Source organism: Calliopsis andreniformis, chromosome 9, assembly GCF_051401765.1.
Source record: "Calliopsis andreniformis isolate RMS-2024a chromosome 9, iyCalAndr_principal, whole genome shotgun sequence".
Lineage (NCBI taxonomy): Eukaryota > Metazoa > Arthropoda > Insecta > Hymenoptera > Andrenidae > Calliopsis > Calliopsis andreniformis.
In genome coordinates, this window is record NC_135070.1 from 9,481,974 (window position 1) to 9,504,538 (window position 22,565).

A 22,565-nucleotide genomic window follows, 5' to 3' on the forward strand; every position below is an offset into this window, starting at 1 on the left:
AAAACTTTTTAAATCATTCATGTTCAGTATTGACGTGATGGATAATTCAGAACCGAAATGTAAAATAGATGGTATAGTTTGCATTGGCCTACTTTCCAAAGCTGTTGCATTTTTTTGCAGTTCATTAGAAACAAAAAAAGAATTGTTCGTAAATCTCACTATCAGCTCCCTACTTCAGTTAATACTTAATCTATAATAAATGTTTATTACTATTTATTTCGAAGGTTTTCCATAAATCTGAAAAAAATTGTATTCAGAGGTGCTCATATGTGTATGTTATTGATGTAACCATGGATCACACATCAACTGCTGAAGCTAAAGATACCAGGTGGAAGCATGATTATTTAAGCGGCCCTGAACTTGAATACGGAAATCGGTCGACAGCCTTGGACGCCTGGTGGTAATGTTCTTCAACTCCTAGTTTCTCGGTCGGTAGACTCGAGTTCAATGTCACGGACGGGGAACTCACCTGTCAGGGACAGGTAAATCCCACCTGTTGAGCGTCTTGGAAAGTTGTTCAAAAGATCGCGCCACTGCTTTGTGCCTGAAAATCATCTGCTGACTCCATCTGCCTTTAGCAATCTCGAATATAACTCAAGGTCGAGTAAAGGTCATTGAACTTCTGATGTAAAGTGAATGGTACAGAATATAGAATTCTGTTAAAAGGAGTAATTAGGGATATTAATTTTAAGGAAATATAATTGCTGCATGTGAAAGGATATAATACTTACTAAGAAAATGACAGGAAAAAAGAATATTGATTTTACTTTTGGTAGTAAGTTTTATATTCAAATTTTACATTTCATAAATAGAGAAGTCAACCTAAATTTTTCAATTTTATCCACTTTCCATTGCTTCCCTCTTCAAGTTCGATAACAAAACCTTGTCATTCGTAGCATCCCATTCGTCAGCGTAAATTGGCCTTGCCACATTTGTGTCATAATTACTTGTGACATAATTTGGCGAACCAGCCTGATTTACATTATCCACGTAGCTAGCTGGAATAGGATCGACATTATAGTCCTTCGAATCCTCATTTTGGTAAGGACTCGTGTTAATTGCGAAATTGGCGGATCCTGAATGTAACAAAGGCTCCACGTTAGTATTGTTTCTCACGTTATTTGTATTATTATTCAAACGATGATATCCCTGTATATCATCATAGTTACTGAAGTTCCATTTTGAAGACGAGAAATTAGAACTCATCGGAGTGCCATTATCGAGAATAGATTTTTCTATTGCAGGAGATGAATTAATCGAACCCACGGTGTAATTTCTATCATAATCTGTGGTGATAAATCTTCTTCCAAAACTACGTCCCCATCCTCCACCGTAACCACCGCCACCAGATGGGGGACCATAGCTGCTGGGTGGTGGCGCAGCGTAACTGTCTGAGGGTGAACAGCAACCTCCACCTCCACCTCCACCTCCTCCGCCTGAAGATTTTGTGAGAAGTACGATTTCTTTATACTGACCTGAAAATATCAATGATAATTAAATGTTTCATATTTTTCACTGAGTAAAGTGCATGAACTGTGTTTCATTTTAAAAATAATTTATTTTAAATTTTACCATTTCCACCACCACCACCGTAGCCCCCGCCTCCTCCTTTCATATACTTGTGCATGAACATAGCCATCGTCAACATGAGAGACATGCCTGCCATCATCATCCCCTTTATCGTTGCTATTCCTGTTACGTGAGAAGTAAATTAAGTATACAGTATGCTGGTATTTTTAGGTAAAAGAAGGTGAGACAATTTTAATGGGTATCTTACCCATAAGCTTCATCTTAAGCATCATCAGACCTGCCATCATCATCATCTTGCATTTACCCCCACCTTTTCCACCACCACCTCCTCCACCTTTACCACGACCTGCAATAAAAATTAGAAGGAATCAATTATCTTCTTTACATAATTTTGTGGACTGCTGAATTTAAGTATATTTTCTCACAATTTTTTATCGAAGTAAAATTTACGAAAATGCAGTACTTTTTTATTTACGAACCTTCAGATAGAGCAGTTTCATCAAGCATAACATCAATTTGATTCTTTTCTCGTTTCCCATTCCATTTAGGTAAAGTGATCCTCAGTGCAAAAGTGTCGAAAAAGTTATTCACGCTGCGCTCAATACTAGAATCATTATCAGATCTACGATCATTGATCACCCTGGCTTTCACCAATTTTATCTCTTGACCCATCAAGTAAATCTCATTTAATTCCCTTAGAGATTCTACGTAACGACTGACACGCTCCTTCGCGCAAACCAGTGAGAAGCTGATGATACAAGAGCCTATGTCTTTCGTCGGAAATTGTGGAAAACCGTCGTTATCATTGCTTCTTGCTGAATCATTTCTTGCTGCTGGCACGACTCGAACATCTACCCGAATTCCATTCTTCCGGAAGTCGAACAGATGGTGACCAGGACTGAAGAATTAATTTGATTAATTAAATGAAGAATTTCAGATTATAACTTAAAAAATAGAGAAGCTTAATTAGTATTTAGACAACTTGAACAGCTGAATAAATAATTTCAAGATGTTATTTATCATTAAGTATTTGATGTTATCAAAAAAGATTTTTCAGCCGAGTTATATTCCATGTTACCACAAGTTACAAATTCTTAGTCGATTTTGAGTATTGTAAAACAAAGCCTTAACAAATAACAATTAATAATCCTCCCATCACCATTACAGCCTATCCCACTCATTCAACACTTCAAAACCCAAAAGAAACATATTTAGAATGAAGACACAGTACTGTTGCCGAGCGCTGGTTCCAACAAACTTGTAAGGATCCACGTTCACTTTAATATCCTTAGCGTCAGTGGTTCCATTATTCCCATAAGCGACTGGTAGCAATCCCAGAACAATGATCGATAGTTTGCACACTTTTTGAATAATCCTTGAAACGAACATCGTTCGAGACGCGATGGTCAACGACGACGAAGTTGACCTGACGTTACCAGCCACCGAAGACTGATCTCTGTTTGCTTGTAATCGCTTATATACAATGGATTTATGTCATTCGAAAGATTTTTTCAGTGTTCGGTCACGATTGTCATTTATCGCCGACCGAGCAAATAACTTAATGACAAGTTCTGGCCCCAGTTCGTTCCTGTCGTGGTTCTGTGCTTCCTCCACCGCATAATCAAACAGGATGCAGCGTTTCGGGATTTCGGGGACAATTTGTTGACCCAGCATAGAAACTGGAGGACAAGGTGTCTTTTGCGTGAGAAAATATTGCTTTCGGCTTGAGGTGGTCCTTTGTTAATGTGTTATCCAAGAATCCATAACAATCATAGAATAGAGAAATCTGAAGTTCTTGAAGATTGTATCAATATGATAAGTCCTCGATTAACTAGCTTAAGACGAGATGGAAACCTGTAGTATTCTAGTCATAAATAATTTTATTGTTTTCAGATGACTACCACTAGAAGGTGGTTCAAGTCTCAGTTTATGTTTTGCTGTAGCTTTATTGGTATTTCATTAAATAATTGTAACCTAAAATTAATAAAAACCACTGTGAATAATTGAGACTCTATTCATCGATAGTTTACTATATTTCAATTAATATAAGAAATTGTCATTGTACACGGAGTACTCATTTCAAGACATCTAAACTGACATGGAGAAGAGATCGAGAAAGTATTCTCAATAATATTTAAATAGTAAGTGCTGGTCACTAAAAATACTTTAAGTGTCATGCTTCTAAACTACAGAGACAAAGTCTTTGACTATCTATGATTGTCACGTGTCAGTATGTCAATAATAGCAAAGGATTTCTCGTAACTAATAGCAGTGACATCAGAAAACAAAAATCTAATTTTCCTAATTACTATGAATTAGATTTATCTGTTACCCACATTAGACACAAGATCATAATAATTAAATATGTTCTCCATATCTTCATCGTCTGAGCATCTCTGGAAACTCCTGAAGAAAGGTGACCAACAGTACCTCGACGATAGCCAGCCTCGAGGAAGCCTAATTTGCGGCGTTGTGAAGGGGACGACCTTGTTTTATATCATTCCAATTGATAGGTATACTCATCTTGCAATTACCGTCGTCGTATAATTTTCGTAGTAGGAAACCGAATCAAAGTCCAAGCTTGCGTTACCCTTTTCCAAAACAGAACCTAATGTGAAAGAGGGTACTTTCTACGTGAAACTATTCATTTTTCATACCATGCTCTCCTTTTCCCTTAATCGAATCAGAACGCAACGTCTTCTCCACAACTTTTACCTAAAGTCGTAAAACCCAACGCCTCTCTGCATTTCTGATATCCTCGAAGCCCTCTCCTCGTCAAGGGCTTCAAGGCTTAAGGTTAAGGCAACACGAGGGTCACTCTTAAGTTGATTTATTAAAAACTTTACAATGCATTAAATACATATTATATATATAAATATATAAATATAAATAACAAGGGAAGTCATGTACACGATTCCAAGGCCGGCTGGCGCGATGGCTCGCGATGAACGCCTGCGAATCTATGGGATAACTGTAACACCGGCGATAAAACGCAAGGACGATGAGAAATGAGACCAGAGGCGAGGTGACGGGACAAGAAAGCGAGACGAAGGATTACGAGAGATTGTAGCGAGACGGTCGCGCGGACATCGAGGAGATTCGTGAAGTGTGAAAGGAAAGGAAGAAAGGAATCGAAGTGTGAACTCGGTGAGGTAGAGACGTGCTACTTGATCTCTCTCCTGCTACATTAGACCAACAATTATTAGACGAATGGTTTTATCTGTCGACGATCTCGCGTGTTCCCGTATTTCAGCATCGCCTGGTGAAGAGTCTCCTGAATGCCAGCGTCTAACGCTCTTCCGTATCCAGAGTGGCCGTAACCGTGGCCATGGTGCTCCTCGGAGCTGTGGGTGTGGGAACTCGAGTAGACAGGTTTACTAACGATCTCGTAGGTGGTCTTCTTTTCGCCACCACCAGCCAGAGATTTCAGTCCTACGATAGCCGACAACATGAGCGCCATCAGACCCGTCATCAGGGCCTTACCCGCGAGCAGAGCCAAAGCACCGAATCCCATTGCACCCAGGGTACCCTTCATCATCATCAGACCAGCCATGAGGCCGCCGTATCCACCCTTGTCCTTCTTACGCCCTAAACATTGAAACAAGTTATTATATCACTGGAATTCCGAATTTCGAATGAAAGCCAACGCAAATGTCCTCACCAGTTCCAACGCTGGGGCCACTACTCAGACCCAGCTGAGCCAGTGTCTCCTCGTTGAAGTTCCTAGCAGCCTCGAAGGTCCTCGGGTCGAACAGCTTGATGGATATCGAGTGGCTATTCAGGTAACTTCCAACCTTGTGCATCAGGTATGCATCCAGCCTCTTCTCCACGTCATTCGGGAAATCTCTAGCCAAGTTAGCGACCACCTCCGACGCGGGCAAGCTAACCGAGCCATTTTCCTTGATGACAGAGACACCAGGGAGGATGTTGATGTCCTCCTGCTCTGATAGCCTGTCCAGGAAGGACACCACGTCGAGCTTGAGGCATGTAGCACTGTAGGACTTGCCGCAATCCTTGCTCAGCGTGGAGGCCAGGCTCTCCGGCGATTCCTCGACCAGCTGCTTCGAGGTGCGTCTCTCTATCTCGCCGCTTGCGAAGCCGACGATCGCGAGGAGGAGGAACAGCACCTGCTGTCGCGACAGTTGACGATGAACCGCGGGTCCCTTCATCTCGATGCCCTTCTCTGTCGTCGTTCCGGACGCTGAGACTGTCTCGGTGGATGTATCCTGTCCGGCAGCGAGTGCTGAGGACTGAGGCGAGCAGACGAAGGATCTCGTTCTCGAAGCTAACGGACGGGACGCGTACCGTGCACTGGACATACCCTCGGATAGTTGCAGTATATATAGAGCGAGCCAGCGGGTAGTCCTTTTTCCTTTTTGCCTTTCGGGCCGCTTCCATACATTCTCCGTAGCCGAGAGCACGCGGGGCGGCGTGGCTCTCTTCTTTCGCGGACGGCAAAGAGGAGGCGAGGGGCCAGCTCGCGCGCGGCCGCCGCCGCTCGCACGCGGCGAGAGGGAGCGTCAAATAGAGCGGAGAATTCGAATCTCTGTCGAATTTGCCGGGGAAAAAAGGGACACTCTAATGAGAGCGAAGCCGTCGAGCCACCGCCTCTGTCCGCGGGTTTGTCATCGTCACGGTTCCGTTTCACCCGAAAACAGATCGAACTCGCGATTTCTGTCCCTTCGTCGACGATCGCTGTCACGAGATCGCGGCTTGGGTGAGAGACCTTATTACAGTGCCTGGATCTATTATTGTGCTTTCCATACAAAATCTCTATAAAGCACAATAGTAGGTTTATATCATTACTGATATATACTGTGATATACACAGTAATAGGTTTAGACTTAGTCTATATTATCACCGAGTCTAAATCTATTACTATGCTTTATATAAATTTTGTATGGAAAGCACAATAGTAGATTCAGGCACAGTATAATGGGGTCCCTTAACCTAGCTGTTTGGGGAGCTGACGATCGCGTGCTGGCCTGCAGTATCTCAATTACATCCTACATGACTACTGAGCGATAATTAATAGTTTCGTGGTTCGTATTTTTTAATCAGTGGAATTTTTATTTCAATGAAATTTGTCAGTGAGTATCGTGTATGCTGCTAGTCTAGTGAGTAGGATTCGGCAATTACGAGGACGATGTTACATTGTGTACCGCGATCGTGGTATTAGTAAGTCTACAAGAGAATTACTGTACAATTTAGTGAGGAGAATTTGCAGTGGCGGCTAATAAAATGAAAGGTGCTGTATACATGAACAAGCAGATCCAGCAGGCTTATTTAAAATTAAAATTAGATAGCTAGTATATTGCCTAGTAGGCCTTTCAACCCACATAGAGGGACAATGAACGCACTAATACTTTTGGAGAAAATGCATAGATTTTTATGCTTTGCTGAGTATTAATTACATATTCACAGGCCTCTTTTAATTCGTAACTGTGCTTCAATGCTGCAAGCTCTCGTTACGTCTGCTTCTACAAATGTTTAAACTACAAATGAAACAGTTTCGTATTCTCGAATTTGATTGTCTACATCTGCAACACACGCGACCTCATTAACGACGTTCTCGCCCAATTTTAAATCGTACAGTCATTCATTTTTCCACGCGTCTCTTCCACGAAGTTCTGATGCAGCTCCAATCGATTGTGTTCGACGGAGTTCTCCGTGACTGCGGCGACCCGCCAGGGAACCACTTTCGATCTCGACGACGAAATCGAGGCGGCCACCGGTCGGGCATGGTCGAACCGCGAGATCCGGTACGAGCGGAAAAGCCAGAGGAGTTTCACGAATTAACGCGGGTGAACGCATTATTTCCCTCCGCCGAGCGAAACGTGACGAGGCCTACTTCGAATTAGCCCAGTTAGCTCGCGGGAGATCGGATTTTCGCGCGGCACGCTCGAACGACCGACGCTTCAGACGGATCTGACGGCGAGAAAGTGCGCGGCCAATTTCCACGGACGCCCCGGACATTGAAAATCGCACGATGAGTCGCAGCTTGGGAGAACTCGTCCTTCCGGAGATTTTTCACGCCACTTTGCAGGAGAAACGGAAACAGATTTCGTTCATGCATTGCTTCGAACGCGAGACCTGGAGTGATATCTGCAATTTCTTTTTTTTGTGGTTGTGAGGTGAGAGTGTCGGACCGTTTGTGCTTACCTCTATGCTGGTTGTGTTAGGGTATAGTTTATTTCTTGTGGTTAGAGCGACGTTTGTTTTAATTGCATTGAGGAATTGTTTCGACTACCTATATTTTAATTATTCTTGGACCATTATTCGAAATTTAGCGTGAAAATGTAGAAGCGTACCACTTGACAATTTTAATTCATTTTATGCTGTATGATGAAGTTACGTTTGATCTAAAGTTAGTGCTTTTATTGGTGGTTGAAGTACTTTCTACTCTAGTATAATTAAAAAACCAATGCAATAATTTATAATGACTGTTATTCATTTGCTTTGCGAAAAAGTTCTTATGGTTATTAGTTGACTCTTTTCCTTCATTTATGCCTCAGTTTTCTACTTTTCATGTACTTACTTCGAGTGTTATTGCTTTATTATCGCTATCAATCGTGGAATTATCTGCGAGTTCATGATTATTGCACTACACTTGAGAGTCACACATATTTTAGAACATCTTTCTTCAAAGGTATTGCGGTTCTTCACGTTATAAATACTTATAAAAATTTCCGACCAAAGCAATTAAACGTTTAATGATCAAATTTTAAATAATTACATGATTGAGTTCTCCTAAAAGGATTGAAACTAGAATGGTAAACGCAGGAATATTAATCGTAATAGAAAATATCTGAAGTGAAATAAGATATGCATGTACGAACAGTTTAAGAGCCTTTACAAAACATCTACTTATTCATATCTCACCTACATATTTATATGTTTGGAAAAATTCCATGTTATTACATTCCACACAAATTGTATCTAATTTACCGTCAAAAACGTGCGTACAGCGATCAGGGCGATAAATTCATGGCGTGAACAGCTGCAGCTTAAGCTGGCGCGTTTGTTTCGTCTAGTCGAGACGATGCGCTCACATGCTCGCAGGTGTGTCGGAAAAGAGCGGATTAGCCTTCTTCTTCAGGTATCTGTTTCGCGACTTGTTACTTCCTTTTACCGCAACGCCTTCCTTTCGTTAATAATCGCGCCAATCTCCAAGCCACTTGCTCTTGTTTCGCCCAAGAGTCGGCCAGTCACTCGAGGACGCGAGCCTTGTTGAATACGCAGTCATCGTTCACCAAATTTGAAATATTTCTTTCCCAAGGCAGCCAAAACATCAGTCTTGGCTTCAAAATTACAACATAGATGGCGTTTTATTTACCCACTGCAGTGGGAGATATTTTATCTCCCATAATGTTGTCTAGGAGAATGCACTAGAATCGCTAGAATTTTGTTGAATAGCGAGGCACACCTTTCCAATCTCCACGCTTGATACGAACCGTGCCAGTGAAACGTGAATGGGAGTTCCTCCCGTTCCTCATAACCATTCCTCGTATACCTACTGTTACTATTCATGTATACTTAGTACGCAACTCGACCGAGTATATCAAATTCCCCGAAATGTGGGCTCTCCTATACAATTCCATTACATTAATCTTCATACGCTCATCAACTGCTGGGAACAACTTAACACTTCAGTGTGGGGGTGAAAAATACTCCTGCTATAGCATAGATAGGGATCCACTATTTTTTCTATATTTTACTAATAAATATTTTACCAATAAGTTCCATTAGGAAATAATACACATTTATTAATACTTGACCAACTCTTCAACGAAGAAAGTAAAAAATGATGATTCTGATGGGTTCCTCAGACCTAAACCGTGCATTTGAGGGTTAATCTCGCAAAATGACTGAATGAGTAGCTACTCTACTTTCCAAGGCTGCGAAAGCGAAAATTAAAACGGATCAACGGCTGCTTCATGGCCGATTTGCAATTTCATAAGTGTCCTTAATTCCCGGCGTGCACGTTTCTCCGACGATCAAGGGAATGATATAACAGAAACGGGGGAGAACGCGTTAATCGGTCCTCGTCGATCGAGGCTAACGCGCGCCAGGCTTTCGGCTTCGCGAATGCCAGCACGGAAGCCAGAAAAACGACGGATCGATCGTCCATTGAGTGGTGAGCGTCAATTGCGATCGACTGTCCCTGTCTACGGTACAACCAGGCCAGCCCCTTTTCATTTTTTTCGCTCCGACCACGACGGTGCTCGTGTTACATGCTCTGAAACGGTGAACGTAATTGCACAGCATTAGACGCGACTGATCGTCCGTCGCTTCGATGCTGTGCTTAGCCCATTTTCGCTCGAAAATTGACACGACTGCGAGAAAGTTACAGTTACTGATCGATTTACGAGAATTCCCCGAAGATCCGTGCGCGATCCTTGAGGAAAATGAACCATCGTTTCCTGTGCAACGAGTGAGCGGCGCGCCATTCTGGAGAACCGTGTCGCGGCGGATGATGTATGGCTAACTATGAAGTCTGATTCTACTGTAATAACTTTGATTTAGAGAAAATAGGGATTATCAGGCTTGAACTGGAATCTTAGATATTATATTTGTGTTCACGGTGAGAAAATAGGATTTAGGAAGTGTTATTGAAGTGTCAGTGTGACAGCGTGTCTGATCATGAAATTCGTTTCCACTGTGCTGCTGTCGAGTTTGAGAAAGTAAAGTTTATATTAGATATGAGATATATTTTTAGTTATTTGAGTCCTGTGTGGGCAAGATTTCAAAATTAATACTGAAGAGGTAGTTTCATAATACGTCTGACCATAAAGTCTGATTCTACTGTGTTGTAGTAAATTTGGAGAAAATAGAGATTGTTAGGAGTGAGATAGGTTTTTAGTTAGTTGGGTTATGCTGTGTGTATTGGATTCGGGAGGTATTCGTGAAGAGACAGTACCATAATGTGTCTGATCAAGAAATCTGATTCTACTGAAGATCTCTGGTATATATTTAGAATTTAGAACACCTTATTAAGGAAACAATGAAATATGTATTTGATTGTAGTTTTGCAATTCCTGTCAGTTAGTAAATGTGAGAATCATATGGATCTTTAATATTCAGGAACCATCTGAATCTACTAAAATACATTCTGTATCTTGTGTCTTACTTTCAAAATTTTGAAGAACGTATCATGATAAAAAACCTAATAAAAAGAAAGAATTTCTAGGATTAGGTTAAAATCAGTGCTATTGCTGATTTATAGTTTATGAATTGGAGTATGAAAAGTTCCAGCTGAGAAGTTAATGTGGCAATATATTTATCCACAACGGCTGATTGTACTGAGTAGTCATAAATTTAAAGAAAATAGAGATTTCCATGCCTGGAGAAAAATGGTGACTATGTCAGGATTACATTCTACGAAGTAGAGTATGAAAAGCAACAGCCAGTAGCCACTCTTACGGAGAGTCTGGCCATAATGTCTGACTCCCCTTGGGCTTTATGCATGAAAGAAGCATCATCTGAGACACATAGCAATAATAACTTCAAGGTAATGGAATTCTTAGGATTTAATTAAATTCTGTTTGATATTATACTAATCAAACTAGCATTATACATATGTCTGACCATAATATCTTATTTCACTGCGCTCTTACTACTCCAAGGAAAACAAAATATACAGAATTCACAGCTCCATTCTAATCACTTATATCTTCAGAAAGCACACAATTTACACTTCAAAAATCTTCTTTATAACTTTACAAAATTTCTATTAACCAAATTGTTAACAATTATAAACCAACCACTAAATATATGTTTCTATACTACTTTCAATTGTACAATAGCAATGCATATGCAGCAGTTTTTACCACACACGTTTAATGGATCGATGCAGGTGGTCCGTCGAGAGGATTCAGACACCAGAACCAGGTCTCTCTTTTGCATACCAAGAGGCGTGTACGTAGAACGAATTCTCGGCGATGCAAGTGTTCATGGTCCCATGCGTTCGGCCAGTTCACGCGTCTAATATTTCCGCGACGCATTGCTCGCAGTTCCGTGCAAATGCATCCGCGTTATCGAGCCGTGGGTTCCGTGAAACGAGAAAAAATCAGAGTGCTTTGGCAACGACTGATCTCGGTCGCTGCCCAAGACTAGCTTCTCAGACCTCGTTCCTTCGAGAACGAGCATCCGTTATGCACTCGAAATGCATCCTGTCTGTTAATACTTTCGCATTTTTTCATGGAATCAGCCAGATGCAAGTATCGAACGTCTTACATTTCCCTTGATCGTGTCGCTTGAAAAACCGATGACCATTCAGAGTGTCCTTATTGTCTCTTAGATTGTTTTAGATATATTTTTCAGATTTAACTACATGTCTGACCTAATATATTGTATCTGAAATGCAGATGTTGCTGTGAAGTTAATGCTACATGTCGTATTGCTTCTGGAGAAAATGGTAGAAGGTTTCTTGAAAGTATGCTTTCGAGTGGGTCGAAGGCTTTGATTATGTGAAAGTCCGAGATTCCTGCTAAACAATGGAATTTACGTTCTTTCGATATTTCTGAGGGAGAGTATGAAGACTTTGATACAATTTTAGAGAGAAAAATTGATATTCTTATAAAAAACAAAATTGTAAGTTAATTCACTACGTCTCAAAAATTTAGCACTTCGTATGACTGATATTATTACTTATTAGCTAATCATACTATTATACAAAAGCTACAAATTTACTCGCCCCCAAAATGATAAATTCTACTATTAAAAGACTATTAAAAATCTCAAAGACCTACCTTGAACCTCTTGATTAAAACTAGAAAAGAAAAGGGATGAAGATAAAGGTACTCAATATACTATAATCTGTAAAAAATATTCCACAAATTCTCTAGCTTCTTTAAAGGACCCTAAAGAGGGCTCCAATGTTTAATAAACGTCATTCATCAGTGGAGCCAGAGTTCGAACGCAGGCTTCTTGCCCTGCCGAGCTCTGCAGCTCTTGACAGTGCTGTCCTCTCGATCAGCCTCGTATATACCCGAGGTTTCTGCCCTCTCCAACGTACTCGACTTGATCACAACCGATCCCGTTACACCGCCTCCCTACTCGACGAAGAGAGAACGAAGGGTGGGAGTCCACGTGGAGGCAATGACCCACTGACCTTGATCGCGAGGATCCACCCAGGAGGGGAAGCGGTACTGTCCAATCGCGTCTGCGACCGGTTTTCCCACCTTTCTCGTCACAGTGACCCCGATTCCTTCCTCTTCCTACTCCCCCACCTGTTCGTTCTTCGCCCCACCTGCTCGCGCGTTCCCCTCCACCCGTGAAGATTGCTATTTAGGTCGTTAGCCTTCTCCTACGACTCGGCGACTAACCTGCTTACCGCCTCATTATAGATTTCAAATTATTTTGTTTAATTATGGAGCATGGCCAGTATCATGAGGATGCAATCGAGGGAGGGAGAAACGTCTTAAATAGGGTATAGGGTGAAGGGTGAAAAGTGCTACAAGTCTGCAGAGGGTTTAAAGAACCTTGGATCTAATTTATGTAGCGTCAACTATGAAGCAAAGTTTCCAAAATTTGGAGCTTTAATCGTGTAAAAAATAATTGAAATGCTAAGTAAGTTGTTGAATCGGGTCGAAATCAGAACACAAAGTTGTAGAAAATAAAATATGATACTTTTATTCGACATAGGGGATATATTAAAGGAGACAATAAATAGAGTGATGGGATGAAGGAATGGATCAGGCGACGAAGGATCGATCAAGGAAGTTCTTGGTAGGGATACTGTTCAGGGTTGAATTCAGGTGCCCAACCTCTGTAGGGCTGGTTCACTTCTTCTTGCGACCTGTGCCAGTGGTCGTGATAAATTTCAGGCTTCACTATCCCATAGGTGACTCTGGCAGGATAAGGTGGAGGCGGCGTAAGGAGCGCCTTCAAGGCGACTGCTCCAGAGAGAAGAAGGGACAGGAGGCCAGCGCCGAGTCCCTTGATGCCTATGAGACCGATCAGAGTCATAACGATGGGCAGAACGATCATAGCCTTCAGTTTCAGGGCAATCAGCAGCGGCAAGAGGATTTTCTTCAGTTTGGTGCGGGCTGGAACGAAAGGGAAACAATTTTCAGTGGAAAATCGAAAAACTCAGATTCAGAGACAGATTCAGCATGGTAATTTACAAACAGTTCGCCAGGAGAAAATAAAGAAACGCGTGTCGGTATGCCCACATTCGATGGATCCAATGGATCCAGTGGATATTGGTCACGGCGATTGGTTTCGGCGGCAGAGAGGGGGTTTCTAGGAGGCTCTAATGGCCACTTAACACCGAGTCTACTTTCTTCGACATGTGGCACTCTCGTTCAAGGTCCTCGTTCGCCGTGTTCTCTCGTCGCTCGTCCCAGAAACCCGGAATCCCAACGTCGACCCACTTCGCCCCGATCCCTACCCCGCGCGACCCGCGTTTTCGCGGATGCAGAAGAAGTAGGACGCGTCTTCGGCGGCTTTCTACGCTCTGGACGTCTACTTTCCCCCCTCGTCGCCACGTCTCGCTTCCCCGTCGACGTCGTTCTCTCTTCGACGCGTCGGTTCGCGACTCGGGAACGCGCTGATAATTCGAGGGAACGCGAAAAAACGTAGAGAGGTAATTTAAACGCGCGAAAAGAGGCCGACGAAAAAGGAACGAGAGGCGAGGCCAATCGGAAACCGCGGCACCGGAAGCTCCACTTTTCGGCCAATCGTTCTGCAGTTTGCTGGCTTACTTCCACCCTATTGGAGAAGCTTTAGAAAGGCGAGGCGCTATAAATTTGGGATCGCGAGCGGCTTGTTCGCAGGAAGACTCGCGTTGCCGAGGATCGAGAGACGTTTTCGCGATCCAGAAGCGAGTTATGGGGGTTTTGATCCTTTGGGTGAGATGCTGCAGGACGATGCAGGATATGCTTTGAGTAGCTTCATTTTCAGGATTGTTGACATAGATGATGAGATTGTGGGTCTTGAGTGGCTGAAGATTTTCTTTAGAATAGAATGTAGGTTCGTAATTGTAGAATTGCATGCAGAGTAGAAATTGGGAATTTGGATATATTGAATAAAATCTTTTAGGCCTACAGTGGAACATATTCTATGCTAATCTTTTTCTTTAAATTCTTGAATTAAATTTGCTTTTTAGAAGAAGTTTTATTTCTGTTAGTTTTATAGCAATTGCAGTACTTATATAATTGCAATTTCCTGCTTAGTTGGCTTTACTTTTTTTCTACTATTATGTTTCTTTCGTTTTAGAAGATAATTCTTTCGCTCTAAGCTCTAAGCTTTGGAAATGTATTTTTAAATAAAAGGTTATGTCTTATATCATGTTTTCTAAAGGATATACAATTCTTTCTCAAATGCAAATGAAATCCTACAACACTATGCTTAAATCTACAATTTAAATTTATCTTCAAAAAAGAGTTCTTCAGTCACTCGAATTCAATTTCATTTGAAATATGATAACTTCAGCATAAGAATATAGTGTATTACCATTACCAAATATTTAAAGATATTCCTGTTACTTTTAAAATAGATTAAAATTCCTTAAGAGCAAGTCTGAGAACTTAGCTTATTCTTTCAAACATTAATTCACAATAAAGAAATAATACCAGAAGCAATTGAAGGAATGAGTGCAAAAATTAGTTCAAATTTTTAGTCAGAACTCTTTTTTATATATATTTTATTAATATTGCAAAATTTTAAAAAATGTAGCTGACTGAATTTTACACTTAGTCCTTCAATTAGTCAAACCATTAAAATCCTTCTGAGAACTATCTACTTACAAACCATAACTCAAAGATCTCTTTATCTCTCTAATAATCTGCTTTCTATTCACAATCAAACTCACCTTCAGAAGCTCCAGTGGCCAGCCCCCTAAGCTCGACTCCCACATCCTTCTGACCCAAAGCCCGTCCAAAGAGGTCAGCGGAGGAGCCATCGCTGGGCAAGTGAACCTGAATCCTGCGAGTCCTCAAGAACTTTTCAATCCTGCTCACTAGAGGATCCTCGCTGGATCTTCCCACCTCAGCATTCTCTTCAACGTTCACCTTCTCCAAAGTGATCATGTCTCCGTAGATCTGAAGGGTGTCCTTTCGGTTCAGATCGTCCATCGCCCTGGTCAGCCTGGATTCCATTTGTTCCAAAGTTGTCGCGTCTTCGGCGGCCACCAACGCAGCCAGCGCTAAAGCGATCAGTAGTTTCGCGCTCATCATTGTCATCGATCAGTATCGAAGTCGAGGCGACGATTTTGACTGTTTGCCCCCCGGGGCAATTTTTCTTTTATACGTCGACCCGTGAGCGTTGGTGGGGCCTCTTTGAACCATTTGGCAAGCGACGTGCAAGGACCGCGGTGTCGAGAATTTTAATTTCGACGCGTCTGCTCTCTCGGGACCCGCTGCACACCACTGTGCGCTCCTCGTGACGTAGCGTCTATCGATAGAAACTAATTTTCCTTTTACCCGGGATCACTTTCGAGCGATTGTTCTCTGCTGGCGTTAGCTATTTGCATTGGATCCCTGGTGATTTTCTGACAACTTTTCTCATGGGAGTGTATCTGTGGCTGTAAGGCAAAGCGACGTAAGTCACATATGTTTGGTTTCGAGTTACTGATGTTTAAGGTTTGTAAATTCGATACTGTCTTATAGACTTGTATCATCTTGAACCTTTCTTTTTAAGTGAAAAAGTTCTTCTAATGCTCTGCCTTCTTTCTGGAAATATAAATTCTATATCCTAGATGTCAATTAACTCAAATTCTTTGAACATAGGACACAAGTCGTTTTGCCTTACAACCATATTAATTCTTGGGGAACTGATGTGTTGGATTGATTCGGAAGAATTTCTTTACCAATACAATTAATTTACTCTGGTTGAAAGCAGAGTATTTAACCAACGCTTATCACAGAAAGATTGAGTCTCTTGATTCCACTGAATTGAGAAGATATAGATTACAGAAAAATGGAGCAATAAATGTTTCAAGGATTACAAATTAAAGGGTTGAATGGCTATCAGTACAATTCAGCTTTTACAAGAATATCCTGAAATAAATAGAATGACGTTAAAAAAGAGAAACAATTCACCATACGACATCCTCAATAACAGTAACTCAAAAAGACAAAAGCAAATACTGTTCAAGTTAAAGAAAGAATTCACAAGATCATAAATTAGCAGATAAAATGCTCTAACAGTACAAAGCACAATGGCGCCTCCCGTCCCAGAGGAAATGATAAAGGGAAAGATTCGACAAAGAACAAACGCCAGTTTGTCGGGATCGCACAAAGCCGAGTTTCCCCGCGACAATAGCCAGTTGAGGCAGCATGGGGCGCGTCATATTCACGTGACAGCCGTCGATAAGTTTGCGGTGAAAATTAGATTTCCGTGTCTGTTCACGTGTGACACGGAATGGCATGCAAAACCGTCGGTGTCCCGAATCTTTCGGGAGCAGAGAGAGAAACGGGACGGGCGAGCAGTCGACGAAGAACGGGGAGGAGAAGGCGAGAAAAGAGAGTAGAGAACTGGCGGTGGGAGTGCAAACGGAGAGCAGGCATGTCCGATCGGAATCGCATATGAGGCCGGGAACCGATGCTCGGCCCGCGGCGCGCGATAAAGCCGTCGATATTCACTCGCAGCTCAAACTAATCACGTACGGCGTGTTTTCTATGCACCTGAGGCCTGGCCCATCCTGACCACGCATAAATAATTTCTTCAAATTAGAAATCGTGCCTGCTTTCGACAGACAGTCGCTCGAGACCATTGTCACGGTCAGCCGTATCCCTTTCATAGGAGGCAAGAGACAGTTCGTTTTAGAGGGAATAATTTATTAATACAAAGGTGTTACATAATAATTTAGATGGGTCATAAATTACTGTCATAAATACTAATCTAGCAGTCGAGAGCGAGTCCAGCGGACCTCGAGAGTTCTAGACTAGCCTCTAACGCGGCCTGGCTGCCTAGATCTCTTTTCGTTCACCACGAACAGTGGAGTCGAGATCGTTTTCTAATTGGCTTCGTTCGAGATCGGTGCCTGAGCAGAGTAAGCCATCGAGTGGGCGTCCATCTTAGCGTTGTCGGCGTTGAAGCTCCTCTTGTAGTAGCCCTGAGGTTGAGCTGCCGATGCGCCAGCGGGCCAGCCCTGGCTGGCGCTGTCGTACCATCCAGACGCAGGCTGGGCGTTCTTGCTGAAGAGGCTGCTGTAGCCTGCGCCACTGCTGCTGCCGCTGCCGAAGAGCCTTTGGAAGGCCAAGACGCCAGCCAACAGGAGGGCGATCTTGCTGACGAATACAGCCTTCAAGACCAGGAGACCCAGGCCACCAAGGAGGATTGGGATTAGAGCGAAAACCTTCAATGCCACTGCGGCGATCAGGGGGAGGATGATCTTCTTCATCTTTCCGCGACCTGGAAAAGGGGTAACCAAGATTGAAAAGGTGGACTTGGTGATGTAGAGTTGGAAAAAGTAGGAGGAGTTTGAGAATTTTAGGTAGGGTGAGTCTGATGATGTATGACACTTTGTTTGATGAGGTTTGCTGGTGTATTAAAGGAAACTTATTCAGCGAAGAATTTTGTTATTCTTATACATTAGATAAGAAGGAGGTAGAGATTAGGGATAAGTTTGTTAGGTGAAGAGAAAGTTCTAATATATAAATAGAGAATTAGAAATTTGATGTACTAGAGTCTAGTTTGACAAAGTTCATTATTTATAGAAACTAAGAAACCTTTTTGTCAAAAGTTACTATTACACATATGTAAATTCGAAAATATAGAATTTAGAAGATACTTTCAATAGATATCACATTCCCTTGAAAAATATTTGAAGCTGCCCACTCAAACAGGTTTCTAAGCGCTTACTAATGAAAGATTGGCGACGAAGTACCGTGCACTGTAAGCCCAAAGAATGTGAAAACCTCGGCAAACATTTCACTACAAATATCCCCAAGCCTATTTACACACGCGCGTGTCACTTACTTAGGTTCCCGTTCCGCAGTTCAATTTCATTTACCAAAGAACGAAAACTGTCTAATCACCCCACAGAACCTTTCCTCGTTCCCTTTTTTCCCATCAAAGGAAGACGATTTCAGAAGGAAAGGGAATGGGAGACGAGCGAGGAACGAGTTTATCCGGAACAGGTTGCGTGTATAGATATCACGAAGGTGAAAGGCGAACAGTTTATTCGTTCATACCAGTGACGCTGCGGAGCCGTGACGTTGAGCACATCGGGACATCGTCAGGAATGGGAGGGAAACGATTACGTAACGGGGACGTCTCTATGATAGCAGAAGATGGAAAGTTACCTTCGCTGAAAGCGCGAGAAATTGATCCCTCTTCGGGCATGCTCAGCTTCAGACTGTGAGACTTCATGAGCGACATCGCCGATTCATACAGCATGCTTGCTAGCTTGATGGCTCTGTCGGACGTATCCTTTGGCAGCTCGTTCATGATGTCCACTTCGGTCTTTAAGTCTTTTCCGCTGCGTTCCACTGGAACAAGTAATAACATACCATGATGACGATAATGTATTAGGATTGCTGAAAGTTTGTTTACTAATTCGAGACCCTTGAGCTCTCACTTTCGATAAGACATCTAAACTGAGGAAAATATTGAGCATATTTAGGCGATTAGTAATTTCTCATGAAAGTGATCTTAAAGCAGAACTAAGTCTAACAAGAGTCTGCAACTCCCGCCCACGCTAATGCTAGCAGTAGAGGAAGGTAGTACAAAATTACTACTGCATGTAGTAACAAAGTTAGCGAAACAGATGAGAACAAATAAGGCAGAAATATGTGGTATTAAATCGATTAAGAAAAAGTGACTCCAGCTGACTCTTTGATATCCGCAATATTATCTATATAATTCATAAAACGAACTTCAACATTGCTGTCTGATACCCCGAAAAATGCACCAATTGCAGAATTCTAAATCCACGTAAACTTCACAAAGATCTTCTAAAAGTGTTCAAAAACTCACTGGGCGTTTCCCGCACGAATTTCACACCATCGAAGATTTCGATATCGCTCGACCTGGCTGCTCTATCCAAGGTGCTGACAGCTTTAACGAAGATGCAGCTGAACAGCGCGCTCTCTTGCTCCAGACAATCGAGATTCCTGTCCACCTGCACACTGCTGGAGTCAGGCATGGGCACCGCCATCGCGGATGCAGCAAGGAGTCCCAAAATCACTAGCTTGTTCATCTTCCCTGATTCTCTTCGTAACACAAAGGTAGAACGTTAGGTCTCGCGTTTGGAAGACGATGGAGCACGTCCCTCAGAAAATTTTCGGAGCAAAGTGTGATCTGACCCTCCGTAGCTTCTATCTTTATAGGTGTACAGCAGCTGAGACCCTTCCCAATGTCCCCACTCTGCTCGATGACGCGTATGACGACGACAAACGACCAAGGCACGCGAGGCGTCATCGATGCCACACGTTGTCACCTCCCCGCGACTTTCTTCGATAATTTTTTAAACAAACTGCCGCTGGACTGTTTTGTGAGTCGAGGAGCGTGGAGAGGCTGGGCGGACCTAACGTCTAGGCGATCCCTGATATTGGTGCTCCATCTGGGCCCACGGATTTGGGTCAGTAGAGGAGGTACTTCGGTGCCTGGACCATGTTAGAATCTCGTTGATCACGTGGCGTATGCATCCAGAAATCACTGCGTTTAGGAGTAGACGGAGCAAATGCACAGGGATTTTTCTGTCTTATAAGAGCATTTATATTTCATCCATGAAGAGAGTGTAGAAGTTGTATTGCTCGAATAGTATTACACAATCTAACTAGTTTAGAAGTGGAAAGTTGTGTGGACAAAGAATCAGAACTCGTGGGTCCTCTGCCTGTGGGGATACGAAGATCACTTTCGATCTGCTTTTTTATGAGAATATATAAAGTGTTTCAGGTTACCTGACCACAAGTGGCTAGTGAGTTCTGCATCTAGAGAGAATTAAGATATTAAGCAGGCTTAAGTCTGAAGTGCTTGATATAAAGAATATGAAACATTGGGAAATACAGTGCTTAAAGTGTTATATTATTAATCAATTTAATTCTCTTAAACGCTAATTATCGTCCAAGAAGGTGTACTCAAATTTAATCACAGATGAACTAATCAATAGGCATCATTCTTTCTGATGAATCACATAACTCGAATTCCAGAATCCAGTATCAAGATTTCTTCGGGGTTTCTCACGACCCGTTACAAGAATTCGACAGTTCTACAAGCTAGAGAATTCCCTTTGCAAACGCGACAGTTTTACGAGCGAATGGGTAAACGTACGGCGTTTGTCCACGGGTTTAAAACTTGAAAGCCTGTTTATTAGTTGACGTTTGTAATAGTTACACTCGTCAAACAGTAGACACTGAAGGTTGGAAATACTTCAGTGTCCCAGATGAATCTCATGGAATATTGTGTCACCTCAATTTTCTCTAGAACATATTAGAAAACGCTATTGCTCCTTAAACATTAGAATCAAATATGTTCCAAGAATGAGGGCCATTGCATTCGAGTAAGCACGTCCACGTGCAGTGACTTGTTCGCCTTGACCCACAGGCACGGTCACCGTTTGATGGTGGATATTACATCGTCGGTGAATTTTCTGATATAATACTTGTTCGAACAATTTCCCTGTTCTTTGTTACAAGTTTATCGTAAGTTTTTTTATTGTATTTCGTCATAGAATACAAGCAGCTAAATTGTAGCTAAATTGAATGGTAGGAAATTTTACAATTAGTGTATTCATTATAAGATAATTAGAATACAGGTTCACAAGGTTTCTAACATTTTTAATTATCAAATTAATCCTTTTCCTACAATACTGACAGTAACTTCTAAATTTGTCCAACCTACCCTGGCTCAAATTTGATTAGACACAAGGTAATTCTGAGTCAGATGCGAGCTAGATCTCACAATCAGTTAAACAGCTCTTCAAATCAGACTATGAACCAAGATTTACACGTATCTACATACCCCACGAATCTACTTCTTTCTTCCAGTTCTATCATATTGGTAACTGTACTAATATCTAAAACCTATTCCTCTATAATCCTCTTACAAATCCCCAATGCATAAAAATGAGCAATCAATTGTGCCCTCATACATAACCGATCAATCTGCCCCCGAATCACATGCAAAGTGTGCACCCTCTCTCAATTAATGCATTCCACAACTGGCGAGAAGTAGCCCAAAGGCTGTCGTTCGGCTGTCGAACAATGTACAACAGCGCGTATCTCATCGGGGACATTTTTCAGGCGACAACCGTCTCCGAATGGCAACAGCCTTATTCGCGGCTCCATTGTCTCGCCATGTCTCTTTAAATATTTAACAGCCGCGCGGAACTTCGTCATCTGTGAACGTTAACGGTATCCCTGTTCGAACGCAATGGATTTTCGCGATTAATTTTCTAGGTTACGCCCGTCCACGAAGTCGGTTACTTCCGACAGCAGCTGCTCCGACAGAAATAACGAATCTCGGCTTGGTGAACGAGAATTCGGAAAACGGAAAGTATCCTAAGATGGTACGTCCGTTTGATGAGGCGAGGAAAGGGAGAGAGGGGGAGAGGAGGTCCAGAATGCTAATAGCGGGACGTTAAACAGAGAAATTTTTTCGCGGCTACTCACGCTGCTTTCGACGATGATTCAATTTCGACGCGATGCGCCTGTATTACTTTCTTTCGATTGTCGATGTAACTTTAATGGGATGGAATGAGGAATTTTCTTGAGAATTCTTTGTGATGATTGCATCTCGGTTGCACAGACCAGGGAATATTATAGAAAAGGTGGTTGTTAAAGGAAAACTAGTATAAAATTGAAGTTGAAGGTTTTAGAGTCCTTATTGAGGTATTTACTTAGACCACGTCTGTTCCATTTCATTGTGGTTCATTCCAGTGTTATCTCGATTGGTTCCTGACTGACGCTGTTGGTGTGTTCCTCTTCTCTACTTTCTTATCTTTCTTTTCAGTGTAAGAGAGGTGCACTAGTTGAATATTAACAACCATTAAAAGGTGTTTCTATTTTACAGTGATTACTTGTTTCTTCATTAAGTTTCTTTCAAAATATTCAAGTGATTATTACACTATAAAACGTATGAAACTA

At 42.1% G+C, this 22,565-nt stretch overlaps 3 protein-coding genes across 3 annotated transcripts; all 3 read right to left on the reverse strand.

The window, feature by feature from the left end:
• Positions 1–3,737: 3,737 nt before the first annotated feature.
• Osi16 (DUF1676 domain-containing protein Osi16) lies at positions 3,738–5,699 on the reverse strand. The gene is made up of 9 exons (XM_076384883.1): positions 5,192–5,699; positions 4,759–5,118; positions 4,589–4,709; positions 4,441–4,501; positions 4,246–4,370; positions 4,188–4,203; positions 4,065–4,138; positions 3,840–4,016; positions 3,738–3,792 (listed from the first exon to the last, which is right to left on the reverse strand). The coding sequence occupies exons 1-9, from the start codon at positions 5,697–5,699 to the stop codon at positions 3,738–3,740; spliced, it is 1,497 nt and encodes a 498-aa protein (XP_076240998.1).
• A 7,546-nt stretch (positions 5,700–13,245) lies between these two features.
• Positions 13,246–15,710, reverse strand: Osi15 (DUF1676 domain-containing protein Osi15). The gene is made up of 2 exons (XM_076385607.1): positions 15,347–15,710; positions 13,246–13,580 (listed from the first exon to the last, which is right to left on the reverse strand). The coding sequence occupies exons 1-2, from the start codon at positions 15,708–15,710 to the stop codon at positions 13,246–13,248; spliced, it is 699 nt and encodes a 232-aa protein (XP_076241722.1).
• Positions 15,711–17,491: 1,781 nt separating this feature from the next.
• On the reverse strand, positions 17,492–19,678 carry Osi14 (DUF1676 domain-containing protein Osi14). The gene is made up of 3 exons (XM_076385536.1): positions 19,456–19,678; positions 18,783–18,968; positions 17,492–17,889 (listed from the first exon to the last, which is right to left on the reverse strand). Exons 1-3 carry the CDS (start codon positions 19,676–19,678, stop codon positions 17,492–17,494), a joined length of 807 nt encoding a protein of 268 aa, XP_076241651.1.
• Between the last annotated feature and the right edge of the window lie 2,887 nt (positions 19,679–22,565).

What these genes read in the sequence shown, in the direction of transcription:
- Osi16 (XM_076384883.1), bottom strand. Translation starts at nt 5,699, where the DNA reads ATGAAGGGACCCGCGGTTCATCGTCAACTGTCGCGACAGCAGGTGCTG. An exon ending in CCGTCTCGCTACAATCTCTC is followed by an intron (nt 4,502 to 4,588) that starts GTAATCCTTCGT and finishes CCGGTGTTACAG; the next exon opens with TTATCCCATAGATTCGCAGG. An exon ending in CCAGCCGGCCTTGGAATCGT is followed by an intron (nt 4,371 to 4,440) that starts GTACATGACTTC and finishes TGCATTGTAAAG; the next exon opens with TTTTTAATAAATCAACTTAA.
- Osi14 (XM_076385536.1), bottom strand. Translation starts at nt 19,678, where the DNA reads ATGAACAAGCTAGTGATTTTGGGACTCCTTGCTGCATCCGCGATGGCG. An exon ending in ATTCGTGCGGGAAACGCCCA is followed by an intron (nt 18,969 to 19,455) that starts GTGAGTTTTTGA and finishes TACTTGTTCCAG; the next exon opens with TGGAACGCAGCGGAAAAGAC. An exon ending in TTCTCGCGCTTTCAGCGAAG is followed by an intron (nt 17,890 to 18,782) that starts GTAACTTTCCAT and finishes CCCCTTTTCCAG; the next exon opens with GTCGCGGAAAGATGAAGAAG.
- Osi15 (XM_076385607.1), bottom strand. Translation starts at nt 15,710, where the DNA reads ATGATGAGCGCGAAACTACTGATCGCTTTAGCGCTGGCTGCGTTGGTG. An exon ending in GGCCACTGGAGCTTCTGAAG is followed by an intron (nt 13,581 to 15,346) that starts GTGAGTTTGATT and finishes CTTTCGTTCCAG; the next exon opens with CCCGCACCAAACTGAAGAAA.